At 43.5% G+C, this 19,107-nt stretch overlaps 1 protein-coding gene across 2 annotated transcripts in view; it reads right to left on the bottom strand.

The window, feature by feature from the left end:
* Positions 1-633: 633 nt before the first annotated feature.
* Positions 634-19,107, bottom strand: part of LOC140385696 (KAT8 regulatory NSL complex subunit 1-like) — a 274,249-nt gene continuing 255,775 nt past the window's right edge. For both annotated transcript variants that reach the window (XM_072468119.1, XM_072468120.1), the window contains exons 10-14: positions 18,738-18,856; positions 10,811-10,871; positions 9,146-9,258; positions 3,660-3,915; positions 634-1,503 (exon numbers count right to left, since the gene is read on the bottom strand). In XM_072468119.1, the coding sequence (XP_072324220.1) occupies positions 1,228-1,503; positions 3,660-3,915; positions 9,146-9,258; positions 10,811-10,871; positions 18,738-18,856 (825 nt within the window). In that variant the 3' untranslated portion in view covers positions 634-1,227. The remainder of the gene's footprint in view (positions 1,504-3,659; positions 3,916-9,145; positions 9,259-10,810; positions 10,872-18,737; positions 18,857-19,107) is intronic.

Genomic DNA, 19,107 nt, shown 5'->3' with positions numbered 1-19,107 from the left:
CCTTGACGTTTTCGTTTTACTGAATGTGGCATTATGTGGTACTTTATCAATGCTCTTTGAATGGCCATATATAGAACTGCAATGCAATAATCTGCAAACCCATGCCAGATGTCATTGAATAATCAAATCTTAGTGACAACTAATTTTGTTGTAGATTATTTTCTTGAGAAGTTTCCCCACCACCATTATGTGGCTGACTGGCCAGTAGTTCCTGGGTTTATCCCTCTCTGTTTGTACCAATCTTCTGGCACCACCCTCATATCTAAAGAGGATTGGAATATTGTGCCCAGAACCCTCACTATTTCCACTCTTACTTCCTGCAGCAACCTGAAATGCATTCTATTCGGACCAGGTTACGTTTCTGCTTTGAACACTACCAACCTTATCCTTTCCAATTTCTCCACCTCCTCTTTTTCTGTGGTATTGACAGTATCCTCTTTAATGAAGATAGATTCAAATATTCACTATCTCAGCCATGACCTCAGTTTCCTTTTTGGTTCCCCTAAAAGGCCCATTCTTACTTTGAATACCTATTCACATGTTTGTTAAAGTCTTGTTACTTGCTAATCCACAAAATTAAATAAATTAATTTAGTGATCAGCCCTGATAAAGAGTTCAGAGCACAAACACAAATGGTAAACAAGAACCATAGTAATTTAATATAGGGAAAGTACAGTCAGTCGACCACTCCTCGGGCATGCTATACAACAACACAAGTATTTTAGAATTCAGCAGTGTTAATGAAGACAAGCCCAAAGGATTTACTGCAACAGGAGAAATTATTTCAATTCTTTCCAATGAGGATTCCTGCTCCCTTGCCCCCATCCCATTAATATTTTTGTTTTATAAAGGTTTTTTTTCTCTAAAGCTTTCCCTTCCTGTTTTGTTGGCACAGACTGACATCACTTTTACATACAGGACCTTATATTCTTTACATTTGTGACTTATCCCCTTGGCCACTACCTCCCCTGTCCCCAAATGGTACAATTTACAGTACAGTGACTTGAAAAGAAATGAAAATAAAAAGCCCACTTAATAGAAGTTATTATATATGCATTCTCTCAAAAATAGATGTTTGAATATCAAACATTAAAAAGAAAATAACAGTTTTTCTCTCTTTTATATATATTTATATATAGATACAGCATGTATATACAAGGTGAGTTTGCTCTGTGGATCTGGTTGTTAAATTACTGCGTGCGTTGAGTTCATCGATCCATATTTCGTTCATCGATCCATATTTCGTTCATTTTCTATTGCCAGTGTTAATCTCAAGTCTGAACTGCTGTCATCCTGTAAACATGCAAGACCTCTCGGACTCTGTGTTAACGAAGGGACGCACTCAGCAGGTTCGGTCCTAATGCCCGGCTTGTTCGCCGACGGCCAGTGCAGATCCTTTGGCCGCTCATAGCGGCTTTCACTTAGAGAGTTGGTATGTCCTTTCAATAGTTCCATGCCTTCAGTTGATAAGGGAAATATCCTTGGCTCCCAGGGTTGTACCATCTACGAGAATAAAACAAAACAGAATAAATTAGAATAATTTTTAAAAAATTGTCTCCCCGCCACCCCAGATTTCTTCCCCAATGAGTAATAGTGGCGTACAGTAATTTATGGCAGTGGTTCTTAAAGTGCGGGCCAAGTTAGAGTGATTAAGTGTATTCTTGGAGGTTTTATCCCATGACTTGTCCTCACACTCCAGCCATTAGTCAGCCAACACATTCATCCTTGTGACATACTGTTTCCTACACCAATTAGAAAGCATAACGGCACAATGTCCAACTGGATGGTGCTTGACTGTCAGCCATGCAGCCCCCCCACCCATTTTCAATATTTTTGTTTCTGGTAAAGAGAAATGTTTAAAGAAAATGACAAAAAAAATTAAAATTTTTAATGTCCCAATGATTTTTCTCCAAGGGTGTACACAGCACTGTCCTGGAGATTGATCTTCAATTCCTAAAGACTTCAGGCCAGTCCTGGAGGGTTAGCAAGTAGACTGGGGGTCCTCCAGGCTTGATTGCGGACTGGTCCAAGGTGCAAATCACTGATGTGCAATACCACAGTCATGGCCATATGAGAGAACAGGCCAGAACCCTAATCCCCACAATTTGCGTGACATCACACATGCATACCAGCTTCAAACAGCTCCGCACATGCCTTCATAAGCATGATCAACAACAATGTTGCTTTATAAGCAAGATCTATTATCGGCTTATAACAAACAACTGCGAGATTGAATTTTTAACACTCATAGGGCTGAAATCAAAGGAGAAAAATCAGGTGAACACAGAGCTTTATATAAGACTGAAGTTCTTCAACTTGGACCCAGACACCACCTCACTGATGATTCATTAAAAGCAGTGCTATCCCTCACAAGATTCTGATGAGTTTCTTTTGCAGTGACAAGCAAAAGTGGGTAGGATGGAACCAGTAAGTTGTCTGCAAACCCTTTTGCACTGCTCAAGTGGTCTGCAGACAAAAAGTTTCGAGAACCACTGGGTTATGGTACTTGACCAGCAGACAAGAGAACATAGAACATACAGGGCGGAAGGAGGCCATTCGGCCCATCGAGTCTGCACTGACCCACTTAAGCCCTCACTTCCACCCTATCCCCGTAACCCAATAACCCCTCCCAACCTTTTTTGGACACTAAGGACAATTTAGCATGTCCAATCCACCTAACCTGCACGTCTTTGGACTGTGGGAGGAAACGCAGACACGGGGAGAACGTGCAGACTCCGCACAGACAGTGACTCAGTGGGGAATCGAACCTGGGACCCTGGCGCTGTGAAGCCACAGTGTTAGCCACTTGTGGTGCCGTGCTGCCCTGCCATTCCCCTGCCTTTTCCCCATACCCCTGCACATTGTTTCACAAGGGAAGTTGGGAAATTAATTCAATGAATCTGGAAATTTGTGGTCTGGCACCAGAACAATAATTATTTAGGTTTACAAATCATCATCAACTGGTTCATTAATACTCTTCAGGAAAGGGAAAGTCCATGCAATGTAGTGTACCTTCTTTCCCTACCTTTTAAAAGTACTTTGCTTCAAGAGTGATTCATAGACTGTAAAGTACTTTGTGACATCCTGAAGTGGTGGAAGGGGCTAAATAAATGCAAGTCTTTTTTCTGTGTTAATTGCTCGGAGAGCCACCATGACCAATTCAGAAGTACAGCACCCCACTAATGGGTCTGTAACTGCAGCATGCCAACTTGCAGGCCATTGTTGTTAACCAGTAATTTTCATTGTGTGGCCACATTCTTTGTTTTTAGTAGAAAATGCCTCCGTCTTTGAACTTAGTGCAATTAGTTAACATTTATCATCATTCAGTAATAAAGTAAATTAAGTGCTCACAATGAATAAAAATCACATCAATTAAAAAAACTCATCATGCTTTTTGCCGTACCATTTTATGGACAGCTGCACAAAAATGTTAAAGTGCATATGCACACATCATACAGACAGATGAGCTTTGAGATCATATGCTCAATAACTATGCTTATTACTAATTTTTTAATTAATCAGAAATGCAATTAACCAAATCTGGTTTCCCAATTCATCGCATATGGCTAGTAGCCATCATTACTGTAGACAGAGGGATTTTTGACAGAAGCCATGCACAAACACAAGATTCTGAATCATTTACAGACATTCAAACATACCTGCACTTCTTCATCTGTGACTTCCGGCGTAGATGACCGTGTATCCTCACTGAAGGACAGGACTCTTATACGGTCTTTTGAGGGGAAGGAATTGAGCGATGAGTAGGTTTCAGGGCTAACGGGGCCAGTGAATGAGTGAGTTTGGGGGTAGTCATTCAGTAGGTGAAATCCACTGTCGGGTGACATGGGCTGAGGGGTTGTTGGGTTTGCTTGCTGCGGTTGGGGGGTAGACCTGCCGTCAGCTTTGTTAGAAGATCTGAAAACGAAAAGGAAACCACATTAAGAGCAAAATATTGCTCTGACAAAGCGTCATCCAGACTCAAAGCACAAACCCCCTTCTCATAGAATTTACAGTGCAGAAGGAGACCATTCAGCCCATTGAGTCTGCACCGGCCCTTGAAAAGGGCACCCCATTTGAACCCACACTTCCAACCTATCTCCCACCTAATCTTTTTGGACACTAAGGGCAATTTAGCATGGCCAGTCCACCCAACCTGCACATCTTTGGACTGTGGGAGGAAACTGGAGCACTCAGAGGAAACCCACGCAGACATGGGGAGAACGGGCAGACTCCGCACAGACAGCGACCCAAGCCGGAAATCGGACCTGGGACCCCTGGAGCTGTGATGCAACTGTGCTAACCACTGTGCTACCATGCTGCCTACAGCATGGCACAGCTTCTGGCAGACCTGCTGAGATTGTTTTTGTTTCAGATTCCAGCATCCGCAGTAATGTGCTTTTATATCATTTAACTAGTTGGTTCTCAATTCAGCATTAGTAGACCAACCAATATGCATGTTTTCCCAGGTCCAATCCAATTTTCTTCCTTCAAGCCAGCAACGTGGTCATTAACTTTTTGCCATCAATTCATATACAAATCTAAACATTGAGGGTTTTCAAACTATTAAATCACAAAAGTATGCATTGAGCTAAGCTGGACCTCCATACACAATCACTTACAGCACGAGTCATTAAGAAGTTATCAGGATGGGAACCAAAGGGCAGCACGGTGGTGAGGTGGTTAGCACTGCTGCCTCACACCGCCGAGGTCCCAGGTTCGAACCCGGCTCTGGTCACTGTCCGTGTGGAGTTTACATATTCTCCCAGTGTTTGCGTGGGTTTCGCCCCACAACCCAAAGATGTGCAGGATAGGTGGATTGGCCATGCTAAACAGCCCCTTAATTGGAAAAAGTGAATTGGGTACTCTAAATTTATATTAAAAATATGATGGGAACCACTGCTGAACTCTACTCCATCATGGAGGTCAACTAGAGCTTTTATCTCTGCTCTGGCTTAAAGCAAGGCGGCCAGGGATCCAATTGTGGATCTGTATGTTTCAGTACTGTACTGTCTAATTTCAATTCTTTGGGAGTGAAAAGCAGTAAGAACATTTTAAAGAGTCATAGAGAACGGGCTGCCAGAGACAGTGGTAGAGGCAGGTACAATTTTGTCTTTTAAAGGAACTTCTCCCATTTCTCTCCTGGAGTTTAAAGAAGATCCAAAGGAGTTTAATCCAAGTCACCATGGGTTTGAATAAACAGACTAAGAATAAAATACTTTGAAAACAGAAAGACTTGCTCGCAGCAACAAGACAAAACGGTAAACAAGGCTAGTCTGTGCCTGACAACAGAAACTCAGCACGAACTACAGTATTACAAGTTGAAACTCCTTCTGATGGAGTACAAAGCAAAGAAATCAGTCCAAGTACTGAAATCAAATCATTAGAAAATCTCTGGGATACTGCCATTCCAACCTGATCTGGTCTATATGTGACTCATTCCAAACTACAAGTATTAAATTGTACTTTTGAACCCTCTAAAATAGGCTAATGCGCCATCCAGTCATTATAAACATGTATCCCATCTTCTCAGGGAAACTAGCGTTAGGCAACAGGTGCAACCACATGAGCTTTTTTTTAAATGAACAAATAAGAAAATACAGTGCATGAACTGCTATCATTTGTGATAATGCCCTTCAGGAGAGGAAACTGACCTGGATTTCCTCTTCCTGAAGGCCATTCAGCAGGAAAGTACTCATTATGCAGACTTTTAAAAAAATATAAATTTAGAGTATCCAATTATTGTTTTCCAATTAAGGGGTAATTTAGCATGGCAGCATCCCGGACTTGTTTCTGGAGTTATTTGCAGGGCCTTCAGGTGACCATGCGGTCGGTGGGGGGGGGGGGGGGAGAAGAGAGAGCAGGCATCTGCGCCACCACCTCCCACTGGCCCGGGACCCCGGGAGGAGCCGGAGGAGATCCTGCCTGCTGATGATCCCAGTGGCGGGATTAAGGCAGGTCCTGGGTTGGTTGGTGGGCCTGTGTCGCACGCTGCACTCAGTGTGGTGGAGGATTCGGGCCCGGAGGGTGTCTGTCCAAAGGCTGTCAGCCGCCCAGTGTCGGGAGCGGAGTCTGCGCATCAGACTATCTGCAGTGGGGTGCAGGGCTCACTCGCGCCTGACACTGTGTTGTCCCTCACCCCCTCTGGGGACTCCCGGAATCTAGCACATCATAATTGAAGGTTCGTTTGTTTTTCTGCTTCCATAGATAGGTCAGGCAGTGTCCTATTGCCTAGCCCCCCCCCCCCCCCCCCCCACCCCCTCCACCAACACCCCGACTCCATCCCTCCCCACCACCTTCCTTTCCCCTCTGCCCCCTTCTGTTGCTACAGAGGTGAGGGTAGCTGGTCTCTCCAGCGCAAAGTTTTGTGCTTGTACCGTTTGGTTTTTTTGTACAACCATATTGTCAACTGTTTTAATAATCAGAGTATCCACCCCCCCTCCCCGTACGTTGGTACTGAGGGGAGGGTACCCTGTTTCTCCAACACAAAATTAGTCTTTGTACCATTTGGCCTTGTATATATTTTTTACTGTTTTAATAAAAAGATATAGCCGTTCCACCTATCCTGCACATCTTTGGGTTGTGGGAGTGAGACTCACGTAGACACGGGGAGAATATGCAAATGCCACACGGACAGTGACCTGGGGCCGGGATCGAACCCGGGTTCTTGGTGCCATGAGGCAGCAGTGCTAGCCACTGTGCCACATGCAGATGTGAGGTTGAGTGCAAAATTAGGCACAAATACATCTACATTAATACTGACACAAAAAACTGCTCCAACCACCACAAATTCCAACAAAAATAAGGGATTTTGGAGAGAAAATTGATAAAAATGTAAGCTCTTACGATAGCTTACTGACAGTAACGGAACACTATGTGGCTTGGAGATGTGGACATAAGTGAGGTAGCCTAAATTTTCAGGTTCACAAATTGCAATAGGCTATAGGTAAACTAAATATAAAGGGACCAGGATGGGTTAGGAAGGTAGGAGGATAAAGAGCAATTGTTGAGGATAAAAAAAGTGTGAATGGAAGGAGGGAAGGGAAATAATGCGTGTAACACCACGATCACACCTGGAGGGTATGAAAGGGATAAAGCAAGTAAATTGAGTTGAGATACTGATTAGTCATTATCTAGTTGAATGTTTGAACAGGCTTGTAGGGGTGAACAGCTTTCACCTGCTCCGATATAAGACAACAAACTCTCAAGCTTTGAAGAGGTGTGGCATGCAGGCAGTTTCCACAGAGGGAGGTCAATGTGTGGAATAGACAGTTCAAGGCGGCAGATAGTGTGATTCGTGTACCAGGGCACCCAGATCACTCGGTATCACAGATTTATGCAATCTCTCTCTATTCAAGTAATATTCTGCTTTTCTATTCTTCCCACCAAAATGAACAAGCTCACATTTTCCCACATTGTGCTCCATCGATGAAATTTTTGCCCACTCATTTCATCTATCTATATCCCTTTGCAGACTGTGTCCTCTTCACAACTTGCTTTTCTACCTATTTTTGCGTCATCAGCAAATTTAGTTACTCCCTCAGTCCCTTATCCACAGAATTCCTGCAGTGCAGGAGACTACTCGGCCGACTGAGTCTGCACCAACCCTCAGAAGGATCACTCCACATAGACCCGCTCTCCCGCCCTATCCCCGTAACACCGCGCATTGATCATAGCCAATCCACTTATTCTGCACATCCTTGCACACAAAGGGGCAATTTAGCAAGTAATTTATGTTTATTGTAAATAGTTGTTGCTCCTGAGATCCCCGTGATATTCCACTAGTTATAGCTTGCCAATACAAAAATGGCTCATTTTATTCTGACTCGCTGCTTCCTGTTACCTAATTGATCGTCTATCCATGCTAATGTTACCTGTAACACCATGAGTTTTTATCTTGTCTACTAATCTTTCATGTGGCACCTTTTGGAAATCCATAAACACTACATCTGCTGATTCCCCATTATCCAACCTGCTTATTACTTCCTCAAAGGATTCTCATAAATTATGGGGAGGCAATGGTATAGTGGTACGGACAGTGGACTAGTAATCCAGAAACCCAGGATAATGTTCTGGGGACCTGGGTTCAAATTTGAATTAAATAAAAATCTGTAATTAAAAGTCTAATGACCATGAAATCATTATAGTAAAAACCCATCTGATTCACGAATGCCCTTCAGAGAAGGAAATCTGCGATCCTCACCTGGTCTGGCCTACATGTGATTTCAAACCTACAATAATGTGGTTGACTCTTAAAATGCCCCCTGAAATGGCAAGCTGCACAGTTCAAGGGTAATTAGGGATTGGCAATAAAGCGACACCCACATCCCATGAATTAATACATTTAAAAATGCTTTCCCATTCACAAAATCTGCCTGATTATATTATGATTTTCCAAATATCCCATTACCTTCTTTTTAAAAAAAAAATTTTTTTTAGAATACCCAATTTTTTCCCAATTAAGGGGCAATTTAGTGTGGCCAATCCACCTACCTTGCACATCTTTGGGTTGTGGGGGCGAAACCCACGCAAACATGGGGAGAATGTGCAAACTCCACACGGACAGTGACCCAAGCGGGGAATTGAACCTGGTACCCTGGCGCTGTGAAGTAACAATGCTAACCACTGTGCTGTTGTGCCGTCAGAGTATTTTTAAAATATAAATTTAGTGTACCCAATTCATTTTATCCAATTAAGGGGCAATTTAGCGTGGCCAATCCACCTACCTTGCACATCTTTGGGTTGTGGGGGCGAAACCCACGCAAACATGGGGAGAATGGGCAAACTCCACACGGACAGTGACCCAGAGCCGGGATCGAACCTGGGACCTCAGCGCCATGAGGGAACAGTGCTACCCATTGCGCTACCGTGCTGCCCCCCTATTACTTTCTTAATAATTAATTCAAGAATAAATAGTTTATACTTTTGCTACTTTCTTACATTTGTGGTTTTCCAATCTGCTGGGACCTTTCCAGAATTAGGGAGTTCAGGAAGATTACAAGCAATGCATCCATTATCCCTACAGCCACTTGTTTTAACTTCTTAGGTTGCAGGCCATCAGATCTACTCCAACATGTTTGTGTACGCTGATAGTGCAATCCAAATTAATTTGTGGATTCTAAACAGGAATCTCCAACGTCACATTTACCTGCTTCCCCTCCTGGCTGAGCTAGACGAAGCCCACAGGCACCATCTAGAACGCTCCATTTCCTCACACTTGGAATGGCGGTTAAGGAAAGCTTCATCAGACATATCTTCATACTATGTATTCAAGAATAGACAATTGAAGAGTTTAAAGACAGTCAGTAAAATAAAACTGATTCATAATTCTCCATGGACTTCTTAAAACTTCTGATACATACATAGAAACATACATAGAAAATAGCAGTTGGCCATTCAGCTCTTCAAACCTGTTCCACCATTCTTTATGATCATGAGTGATCCATCAAATTCGATATCCTGATCCCGCCTTCCGCACATATTCCTTTAACCCCAAGAACTATATATAATTCCTTTTTGAAATCACACAACGTTTTGGCTTCAACTACTTTCTGTGGTATCCTCAAACTATGGCCCCTAGTTCAGAACTCCCCCACCATCGGGAACATTCTTTCTGAATTTATCCTGTCTAATCCAGTTAGAATTTTATAACTTTCTATGACATCCCCTCTCGCTCTTCTAAACTCCAATGAATATAACAATTCAGTCTCTCCTCATATGACATTCCCATCATCCCAGGAATCAGCCTGGTAAACCTTCATTGCACTCAACCTTTCACAAGAACTTCCTTCCTCAATTAAGGACACTAAAACTACACACAGTACTCCAGGTGTGGCCTCACCAACGCCCTATACAATTACAGTAAAACATCTCAATTCATATACTGGTTGGCATGGTAGCATAGTGATTAGCACTGTTGCTTCACAGCGCCAGGGTCCTGGGTTCAATTCCCCCTTGGGTCACTATTTGTGTGGAGCCTGCACGTTCTCCCAGTGTCTGCGTGGGGTTTCCTCCGGGTGCCATGGTTTCTTCCCACAAGTCCCGAAAGACGTGCTTGTTAGGTAAACTGGACATTGAATTCTCCTTCACTGTACCCGAACAGGCGCTGTAGTGTGGCGACTAGGGGATTTTCACAGTAACTTTGTTGCAGTGTTAATGTACGCCTACTTGGGACACCAATAACGATTACTCAAATCCTCTCGCTATGATGGCCAACATACCATTTGTCTTCTTGACTACTTGTTGTACCCACGTGTCTACTTTTAGCAACTGATGCACAAGGACACCAAGATCTCGCTGAGTCTCCACCTCTCTCAATTTATAACTATTCAAATAATAATCTGCCGTCCTATTTTTACTACCGAAGCGGATAACCTCGCATTTATCCACATTATACTGCATTTGCCCACTCACTCAACCTGTCCAAATCTGCATCCTCCTCACAGCTCACCCTCCCACCAACTTTATATCATCTGTAAATTTGGAGAAAATAGATTTAGTTCCCCATCCAAATTATTAATATTTAATGTGAACAGTTGGGACCCAGCACATATCCCTGTGGTACCCCACTAGTCATTGTCTGCCAATCGGAAAAAAACCATTTATTCCAACTCTGCTTCCTGTCTGCTAAACAGCTTTCCATCCATCTCAAGGCACTACCTACAATCCTTTGAGTTCACATAGTAATCTGCTATGTGAGACCTTGACGAAAGCCTTCTGAAAGTCTAAATAAACCCTGCCCATGGATTCTCTCTGGTCACCGCTACTAGTTACATCTTCAAAGAATTCCAGTAGATTTGTTGTATTAAATTACCTGGTCATCCTCTAACTTGCAGTTCTGCAGCTTTGACTGTTCAACATCTGCAACTCGCCAGCTGTCAGAGAGAAATGGGAGATAATTATACGGTACGCGTTTGAAGTCATGCTTCTAACTATCTAACATGCATCTCATCACATCTTTCAGAATTTATCTCAACATTAGGCATTCATTTCACTGCTGCTTGTGAGTTCCTGCTGTGTACACATTTTGTTTTGTTTGTGGGATGCAAATGTAGCTGACTTGGTCAGGATTTGTTGTCCTATCCTAAATACCCTGTGGTGGTGGTGAATTGCCTTCTTGAACCCTTGCAGTCCATGAGGTGTAGGTATACCCACAGTGTTGTCATAAATGTTTTTTGCCCCAGTAACTGTGAAGGAATGCGATATAGTTCTAAGTCAGGATGATGTGCAACTTGGAGAACAATTTGCAGGGAGTGAGGAGCGGCATGGAGGTGCAGTGGTTAACACTGCTGCCTCATGGCGCCGAGGACCTGTGTTTGATCTCGGCCTCGGTTCATTGTCCACGTGAGGTTTGCAAATTCTCCCCGTGCCTGTGAGTCTCACCCCCACAACCCAAAGATGTGCAGGATAGGTGGATTGACCACACTAAATTGCTCCTTAATTGGAAAATAAAATTGGGTACTCTAAATTTTTTTTTTTTTTTTTTTTTAAACTTGCAGGGAGTGTTGCTCCTATGCTGCACTTTTCCCTCTAGGTTAGAGAGGTCAGAGGTTTGGAAGGTGCCACCAAAAGAAGCCTGGCGACTTGTACTTGTATATGGTACATATTGCTGCCACTGAGCACCGGTGAAGGAAGTGACTGTTCTATGATGATGATCAAATGGGCTGCTTTGTCCTGGATGTGTAGTTGCAGCTGCACTCATCCTAGCAAGTGCAGAGCATTCCATCACATTGCTGACTTGTAGATGGTGGACAGATTCTGGGAAGTTGGTGGGTGAGTTTCATATGCTAGTTTTGAGCTGGGGCAGGCGGTATTGCAGTGCCAATGTCATTGACCAGTAATTCAGAGGCCCAGACCAATATCTGGGATTCAAAACTGCTGACCATGAAACTGCATCAATAGTCGTAAAAACCCATCTGGTTCACTAGTGTCCTTTAGCAAAGGAATCTGCCATTCTTACATGGCCTGGGATATATGTGGCTCCAGACCCACAGCCAATTGTTTTTTTCAAATTAAGGGGCAATTTAGCGTGGCCAATCCACCTACCTTGTACATCTTGGGAGTTGTGGGGGTGAGACTTATGCAGACATGGGGAGAATGTGCAAACTCCATATGGACAGGAACCCGGGTCCTCGGAGCCGTGAGGCATCAGTGCTAACCACTGTGTTATCGTGCCGCCCCATAGAGAAGTAAATTCTTAACTGCCCTTTGAAATGGGCTCACAAGCCGTTCAGTTCAAGGGCAATAAAGGATGGTCAATAAATGATGGACTTGCAAGCGACACCCACATTCCATAAAGAATAAATTAAAAAATCCGTTCTGAATTTATCCCATTTAGAATGGTGCTAGTGCCGCACAACTCGACCAAGAGTGTCCTCAGCGTGAAGCCAGGACTTGGGACTTCAAAAAGACTATGTGGTGTTCACTCCGGCCGGCCAGTACTGTGATGGACAGCTGCACCTGTGACAGGTAGATTGGCAAGGAAAAGGTTAGGTAGGTTTTTCCCCATCGGGGGGGGGGGGGGGGGGGGGCTTTAGTTTAGATGACCATAGGTGGGCTGTGCAAACAGAGCCGACGGGGGAAGTGCCTTATTATGTTTGTTTTTTCCCACTGTTTGCTTTCACCATGTTAAGGTTCTTTGCTTATTGCCTTTCTTTTTCTGTAAATGTTACAAACTTGTTTTATAAAAGGTAGGTTTTTCCCTTCTTGTTAATAGGCCCACTCTGGCAGAAGAATCCTCAGGACCCAGCCAGCACAGTCAGTAATGGTGCTAACAAGCCAGCCAGAGCACATTTTATGCCCTTGCTACTCCCACTGCTTCCTCCAAGTGGTATTCAATATGGAGAAGCACTGATCATAAGTGGTAATCAGCAGGCAGTTTTGTTATCAGCATTTTTACCAAATGCCATGAATGTTCATGGGGTGCCAAGTCAATGCTGAGGAGTTTCAGGGCCACTCCCTTCCAACTGTTTACCACCATGCTGTCACTTCTCTCTGTCATGCTAGTGATGGAGAATTCTGTTGCATTGGCTGCACGCTATAATTCAGTGAGTATGACTATATTAGACTGAGTCGACGTGTTGGTCCTTTTGTTGCTTTCGGTGCCTCGGTTTACGCTGACTGGTCTGTCTGGTTTACTTTTTTATCTCCACTTTTATTTTGTGGTATGATACAACTGATTGGCATGCCAAGCTCTAGATCAGGAGCCACATCCAGTTGAGACCAGGTAAGAAACGCAGACTGGTTCTTATGACACTCCAGCAGTTTAATGATTGCCATTTTTAAATTCCAAATTTATTAATTAATTGAATCTGAATTCCACCAGCTGTGGAACTCTTCTATCCAGAACATTAATCTGGCCTTCTGGATTACTAGGCCACTACCGTTACACTATGCGACCGTCCCTGTAATTGGCTGCAACCTTCTGAATACAGAGCTGGGAGAGTAGGAAGCGCAAATTGTTCACACAACTGAGTGCATTGTTAACAGAGTGCTAAAGTCAGGCATTTGATGCAAGTGGGAATTCTGTGCAGAAGGGCAAATTCACTTGAACATTTATCATTTGACTTAAAGCTTTAAACACTGTAAATGCATGCACACCCATCCCTTAGGGTAGCAGAGCAGGTGGATACAGTGGTTAAGAAGGCATATGGTAGGGCAGCACGGTGGCACAGTGGTTAGCACTGGGACTACGGTGCTGAGGACACGGGTTCGAATCAGTGTGGAGTTTGCACATTCTCCTCGTGTCTGCTTGGGTTTCACCCCCACAACCCAAATATGTGCTGGTTAGGTGGATTGGACACTCAAAATTGCCCCATAATTGGGAAAAAAATAATTGGGTATTCTTAAAAAAAAATTTAAAAGGCGGCATATGGTAGACTTGCATTTATTAGCCGAGGCATAGAGTTTAAGAGCAGAGACGTTTTGCTGGGACTGTACAAAACATTGGTTAGGCCACAGGTAGAGTATTGTGTTCTGGAATCTACAAAACAGGAGGGATGTGATAGTACTGGAAAGGGCCCAGAAGAAATTTACCAGGATGCTTTTTTTCTTTTGAATTTAAAGTACCCAATAAAAAAAAAATTTCAATTAAGGGGCAATTTAACATTGCCAATCCACCTACTCTGCAGATCTTTAGGTTGTAGGGGTGAGACCAACGCAAACACGGGGAAAACGTACACACTCCACAGACAGTGACCCAGGGCCAGGATCGAACCAGGGTTCTCGGCCTGTGAAGTAGCAATGCTAACCACTGTGCCACTGCGCCGCCTGATTTCCCAGCAGGTTGTTGCCTGGACTGGAGAGTTTTAGTTATGAAGAGAGATTGGATAGATTTGGATTTTTTTCCTTGGAGCAGAGACTGAAGGGGGGGGGGGAGAGCTTGATTCAGATGTATAAAATTATGAGGGACAGAGATAGAGTAGACATGAAGAAACATTTCCTCTTGGTGGAGGGATCAATGACCGGAGGCGTAGATTTAAGGTAAGAGGCAGAAGGTTTAGAGGGGATGTGAAGAAAAACTTTTCTACCCAGGCAGTGATGAGTGTGTGGAACTCGCTGCCTGAAAGGGTGGTGGAGGCAGAGACCCTCATATAATTTAAGAAGTATTTGGATGTGCACTTTCGGTCCCAAGGCGTACGAGGCTGTATGCCAAGTGCTTAGAAATGGGATTAGAATAGTTGGGTAGTTGTTTTTGACGGGCGCAGACTGATTGGCCGAAGGGCCTTTTCTTCAGTGTTTTTGACTCTATGTAAAAGAGTGTTAGCTGATTAAATTACCCAGTTAACAGAAGCTGTATGTCAATGCAAGTTAAATGTCAATCAGCTGGAAGTGGTTGTCTCAATAAGTGCTAATAGTTGAGAGCAGGAAGCTGGGAGAAGTTGTAACTTGAGTGAGAGTCTTGACAATAGAACAGATTTTTTTTGCACCGCTTGACTGCAGAAACGAGTGCATTGCTAATAAAGTGCAAGTCATGAATTTGGTAAAAATGGGAATTCTGTGCAGAGGAGGAAGCAGGTGCAGCTTTGTATATTTTGACCCCTCCAGGAGAAGTTGAGTTTTTAAAAAAAAGTTTATTTCTGGCAAGTAATAAATAGGACACATGGCAGGGCACCTCATTCCTGTGCAATACACACACTGCTCCATGCGGGAGCTCCAGGACATGTTGTGTGTCTTGGACAGCATGTTCTTGGACACAATCAGCTAGAGGATTTCGGAACCAGAGATATAATTGGGGTCACTGAAATTCATACATAAAGCTGAGAGCGTGGATAACACATTTCAGAAGGTGATCTGCCTGCCATTTAGGACTCCCCAGCAGGTAGACGTGGCATGGATTACTAGCAGACAGTCGACGACCACCAGGCAGGTACTATAGGAGACCCCTGCAAGCATCTCGCTTTTCAACTCGTTATTCAGTTCTGATTATTGACAAGGGTGGCAGTTCCTCTGCAGGCAGTGCCTGGTTCACAGCTTCATGCGTAGCTCAGTTGTACTGTGGGAAGGGAGGAACATAGAGAAAACAATCGTGATAGAAAATTGAATAGCTGAAGAAACAGGTTGTTTCTGCAGTTGCAGACGTGATTCCAGAATTTTACGATATCTTCCTGATGTCAGGATCAAGGATGTCACTAAGCAATTGGTGGAACATTCTGAGGGGGTGAATAGCCAGAAGAGGAGCAGAGAGAATAGAAGACACTGCAGACCAACATGAAATGGAATACACATGCCTTCTATAGGCAGATAAATAACAAAAGGGTAGTAATAAGAGAGACGGGGCTAATTAAGGACCAAAAAGGAGATTTATGCAAGGTAGAGGGCGTGGATCTCGAATAAAATTAGTACTTTGTATCGGTCTTTAGCAAGCAAGAAAATGCTGCCCAAGTCACAGTGAAAGGAGGTGGCCGAGATACCAAACAGGTTAAAACTTTTTTTTTTTTAAAAAACAAATTTAAAGTACCCAATTCATTTTGTTTCCAATTAAGGGGCAATTTAGTGTGGCCAATCCACCTATCCTGCAGATCTTTGGGTTATGGGAGTGAGACCCACGCAGACACAGGGCAAATGTGCAAACTCCACATGGACACATGGCAGTCAGCATGGCTTTGTGCATGGAAAATCATGTCTCTCAAATTTGATTTGAGTTTTTTAAGGGGGTGACCAAGAAGGTAGATGAGGGCAGTGCAGTAGACGTTGTCTACATGGACTTTAGCAAAGCCTTTGACAAGGTACCGCATGGTAGGTTGTTGCAGAAGGTTAAAGCTCACAGGATCCAGGGTGAGGTTGCCAATTGGATTCAAAATTGGCTGGACGACAGAAGACAGAGGGTGGTTGTAGAGGGTTGTTTTTCAAACTGGAGGCCTGTGACCAGTGGTGTGCCTCAGGGATCGGTGCTGGGTCCACTGTTATTTGTGATTTATATTAATGATTGGATGAGAATTTAGGAGGCATGGTTAGTAAGTTTGCAGATGACACCAAGATTGGTGGCACAGTGGATAGTGAAGAAGGTTATCTAGGATTGCAACGAGATCTTGATCAATTAGGCCAGTGGGCCGACGAATGGCAGATGGAGTTTAATTTAGATAAATGTGAGGTGATGCATTTTGGCAAATCGAATCAGGCCAGGACCTACTCAGTTAATGGTATGGCGTTGGGGAGAGTTATAGAACAAAGAGATCTAGGAGTACAGGTTCATAGCTCCTTGAAGGTGGAGTCGCAGGTGGACAGGGTGGTGAAGAAGGCATTCGGCATGCTTGGTTTCATTGGTCAGAACATTGAATACAGGAGTTGGGACGTCTTGTTGAAGTTGTACAAGACATTGGTACGGCCACACTTGGAATAATGTTTGCAGTTCTGGTCACCCTATTATAGAAAGGATATTATTAAACTAGAAAGAGTGCAGAAAAGATTTACTAGGATGTTACCGGGACTTGATGGTTTGAGTTATAAGGAGAGGCTGGATAGACTGGGACTTTTTTCCCTGGAGCGTAGGAGGCTTAGGGGTGATCTTATAGAGGTCTATAAAATAATGAGGGGCATAGATAAGGTAGATAGTCAACATCTTTTCCCAAAGGTAGGGGAGTCTAAAACTAGAGGGCATAGGTTTAAGGTGAGAGGGGAGAGATTCAGAAGGGCCCAGAGGGGCAATCTCTTCACTCAGAGGGTAGTGAGTGTCTGGAATGTGCTGCCAGAGGTAGTAGTAGAAGCGGGTACAATTGTGTCTTTTAAAAAGCATTTAGAAAGTTACATGGGTAAGATGGGTATAGAGGGTTATGGGCCAAGTGCGGGCAACTGGGACTAGCTTAATGGTAAAAACTGGGCGGCATGGACTGGTTGGGCCGAAGGGCCTGTTTCCATGCTGTAAACTTCTATGATTCTATGACAGTGACCGGGGCTGGGATCGAACCCGGGTCCTCGGTGCAGTGAGGTAGCAGCGCTAAGCACTGCGTCACCCTTCCGCCCATAAATGGGCTAAAACTTGACAGAGGAGTTACTGGAAACGCTGGCTTTATTTAAAAGTTGATAAGTCAATAGGACTGGATGTGATGCATCTGAGGACGATGACAAAGTAAGTATGGAAATTATGGAGGCACTGGCCACAATCCTCCAATCGTCCTTAAATATAAGATGGTGCCAGAGGATTGGAGAATTGCAAATGTTATATGCTCACATCATAAAAAATACAAAGGTAAGATCAGCAACCACAAGCTAACCAGATTAACCTCAATGGTTTTGAAGCTCTCAGAAACAATAATCCAGGACAAAACTAGGCAAGTGTAGATTAATTAAGGAAAGCCAGAATGCTACGGTAACATATTTAGCCAACTTGATTGAGTTTTTTGATGAGGTAACCTCGGAGTTATGTAGTTGTTTTGGTGCATATAGACTTCCAAAAAGTGCCACATAATATGCTTGTCAACAATGTTGAAGTCCATGAAACAAAAAGGACAATGGCAACATAGATATGAAGTTGGCTTAGTAACAGGAAATAGACTAGCGATGAACGATTGTTTTCGGACTGGAGAAAGGTACACCGCGATTTTCCCCAATCAGTATTGGAACTGCTGTTCTCTTGATATGCATAAGACTTTGATTTGGGTGTACTGGGCACAAAACTTGCAAGTTTGGTTAAATGTGCGAGGAGGATAAGGATCCACTTTATGAGGACATAGGCTGGTGGAATGGGTGGAGATGTGGCCAATAAAATTTAAATACAGAAAAGTGCGAAGTGAGATGTTAGGATGATGGTAGGAATGAGAAGAGGCAACAAAACTGAAAGGGTACAATTCTAAATGGGGTGCAGGAACAGAGAAATCTGCACATGACTAGAAAACAAAAAGTGAACCATAATGTTCTGTTAGTGAACTCATCAGAAGGGCTGATGGAGGAGACAGAAATGCTGCTATACCAATGTAATTAGGAGGATTCTTATGGAGTCCAGGTGGAAGGAATGTCTCGGGGCACCACTTTGTACAATGTACTGCCTGAATCTCTATCTGGAGGATAGACGGCTTCTTGTAAAAATGGGCCGAAACTGCAGAGGTGGCACTCTGAGAATCTTGGTATGTTACATTACAGAAAGAAACTACTTGGCTCATCGAGTCTCTGACATTGTTCTCCACTGTCCTGCACACTCCCTCTACTTTGAAACAGCTATTTAATTCCCTTATAAAATAATTTCTAGACTGTGCTTCGACACTGTTTCAGTTGAGTGAAATCCCAGTGACACTACATTGCGTTACCTTGGTGTCAGAATCTCCTTGTATTGAAGTTTCTCCACTCGAGCAGCTGCAGCCATGGACATGGGGATCACAATGTTGTTTATATCAAATGAACTTTCACCCCTTTTCCTTCGTGCAGACTGCAAGAGTAAGCCAGAATAAAAACGATTAACCTTAACATTCTGTTTCTTTAGAAATTAATCATTCTCAATGCTGGAAATCCAAAATAAAACACAAGACAGTTGTTTTTTCAGGTTAGATCAATAGATGGAGCTCTGCAGTCTGTTTCAAAGGGGGAAGGATGCATAGAAGACCATAAACTCAACACATTAACCAGGAGCAGCCAATATCAGCAGGTTGGTGAGCATGCTTAAAAGAAACGTGAACATTC

The sequence above is a fragment of the Scyliorhinus torazame genome, chromosome 11, assembly GCF_047496885.1.
Source record: "Scyliorhinus torazame isolate Kashiwa2021f chromosome 11, sScyTor2.1, whole genome shotgun sequence".
Lineage (NCBI taxonomy): Eukaryota > Metazoa > Chordata > Chondrichthyes > Carcharhiniformes > Scyliorhinidae > Scyliorhinus > Scyliorhinus torazame.
Note: the sequence above shows the minus strand (reverse complement) of the source record. Positions and strands in the feature narration are given on the sequence as shown.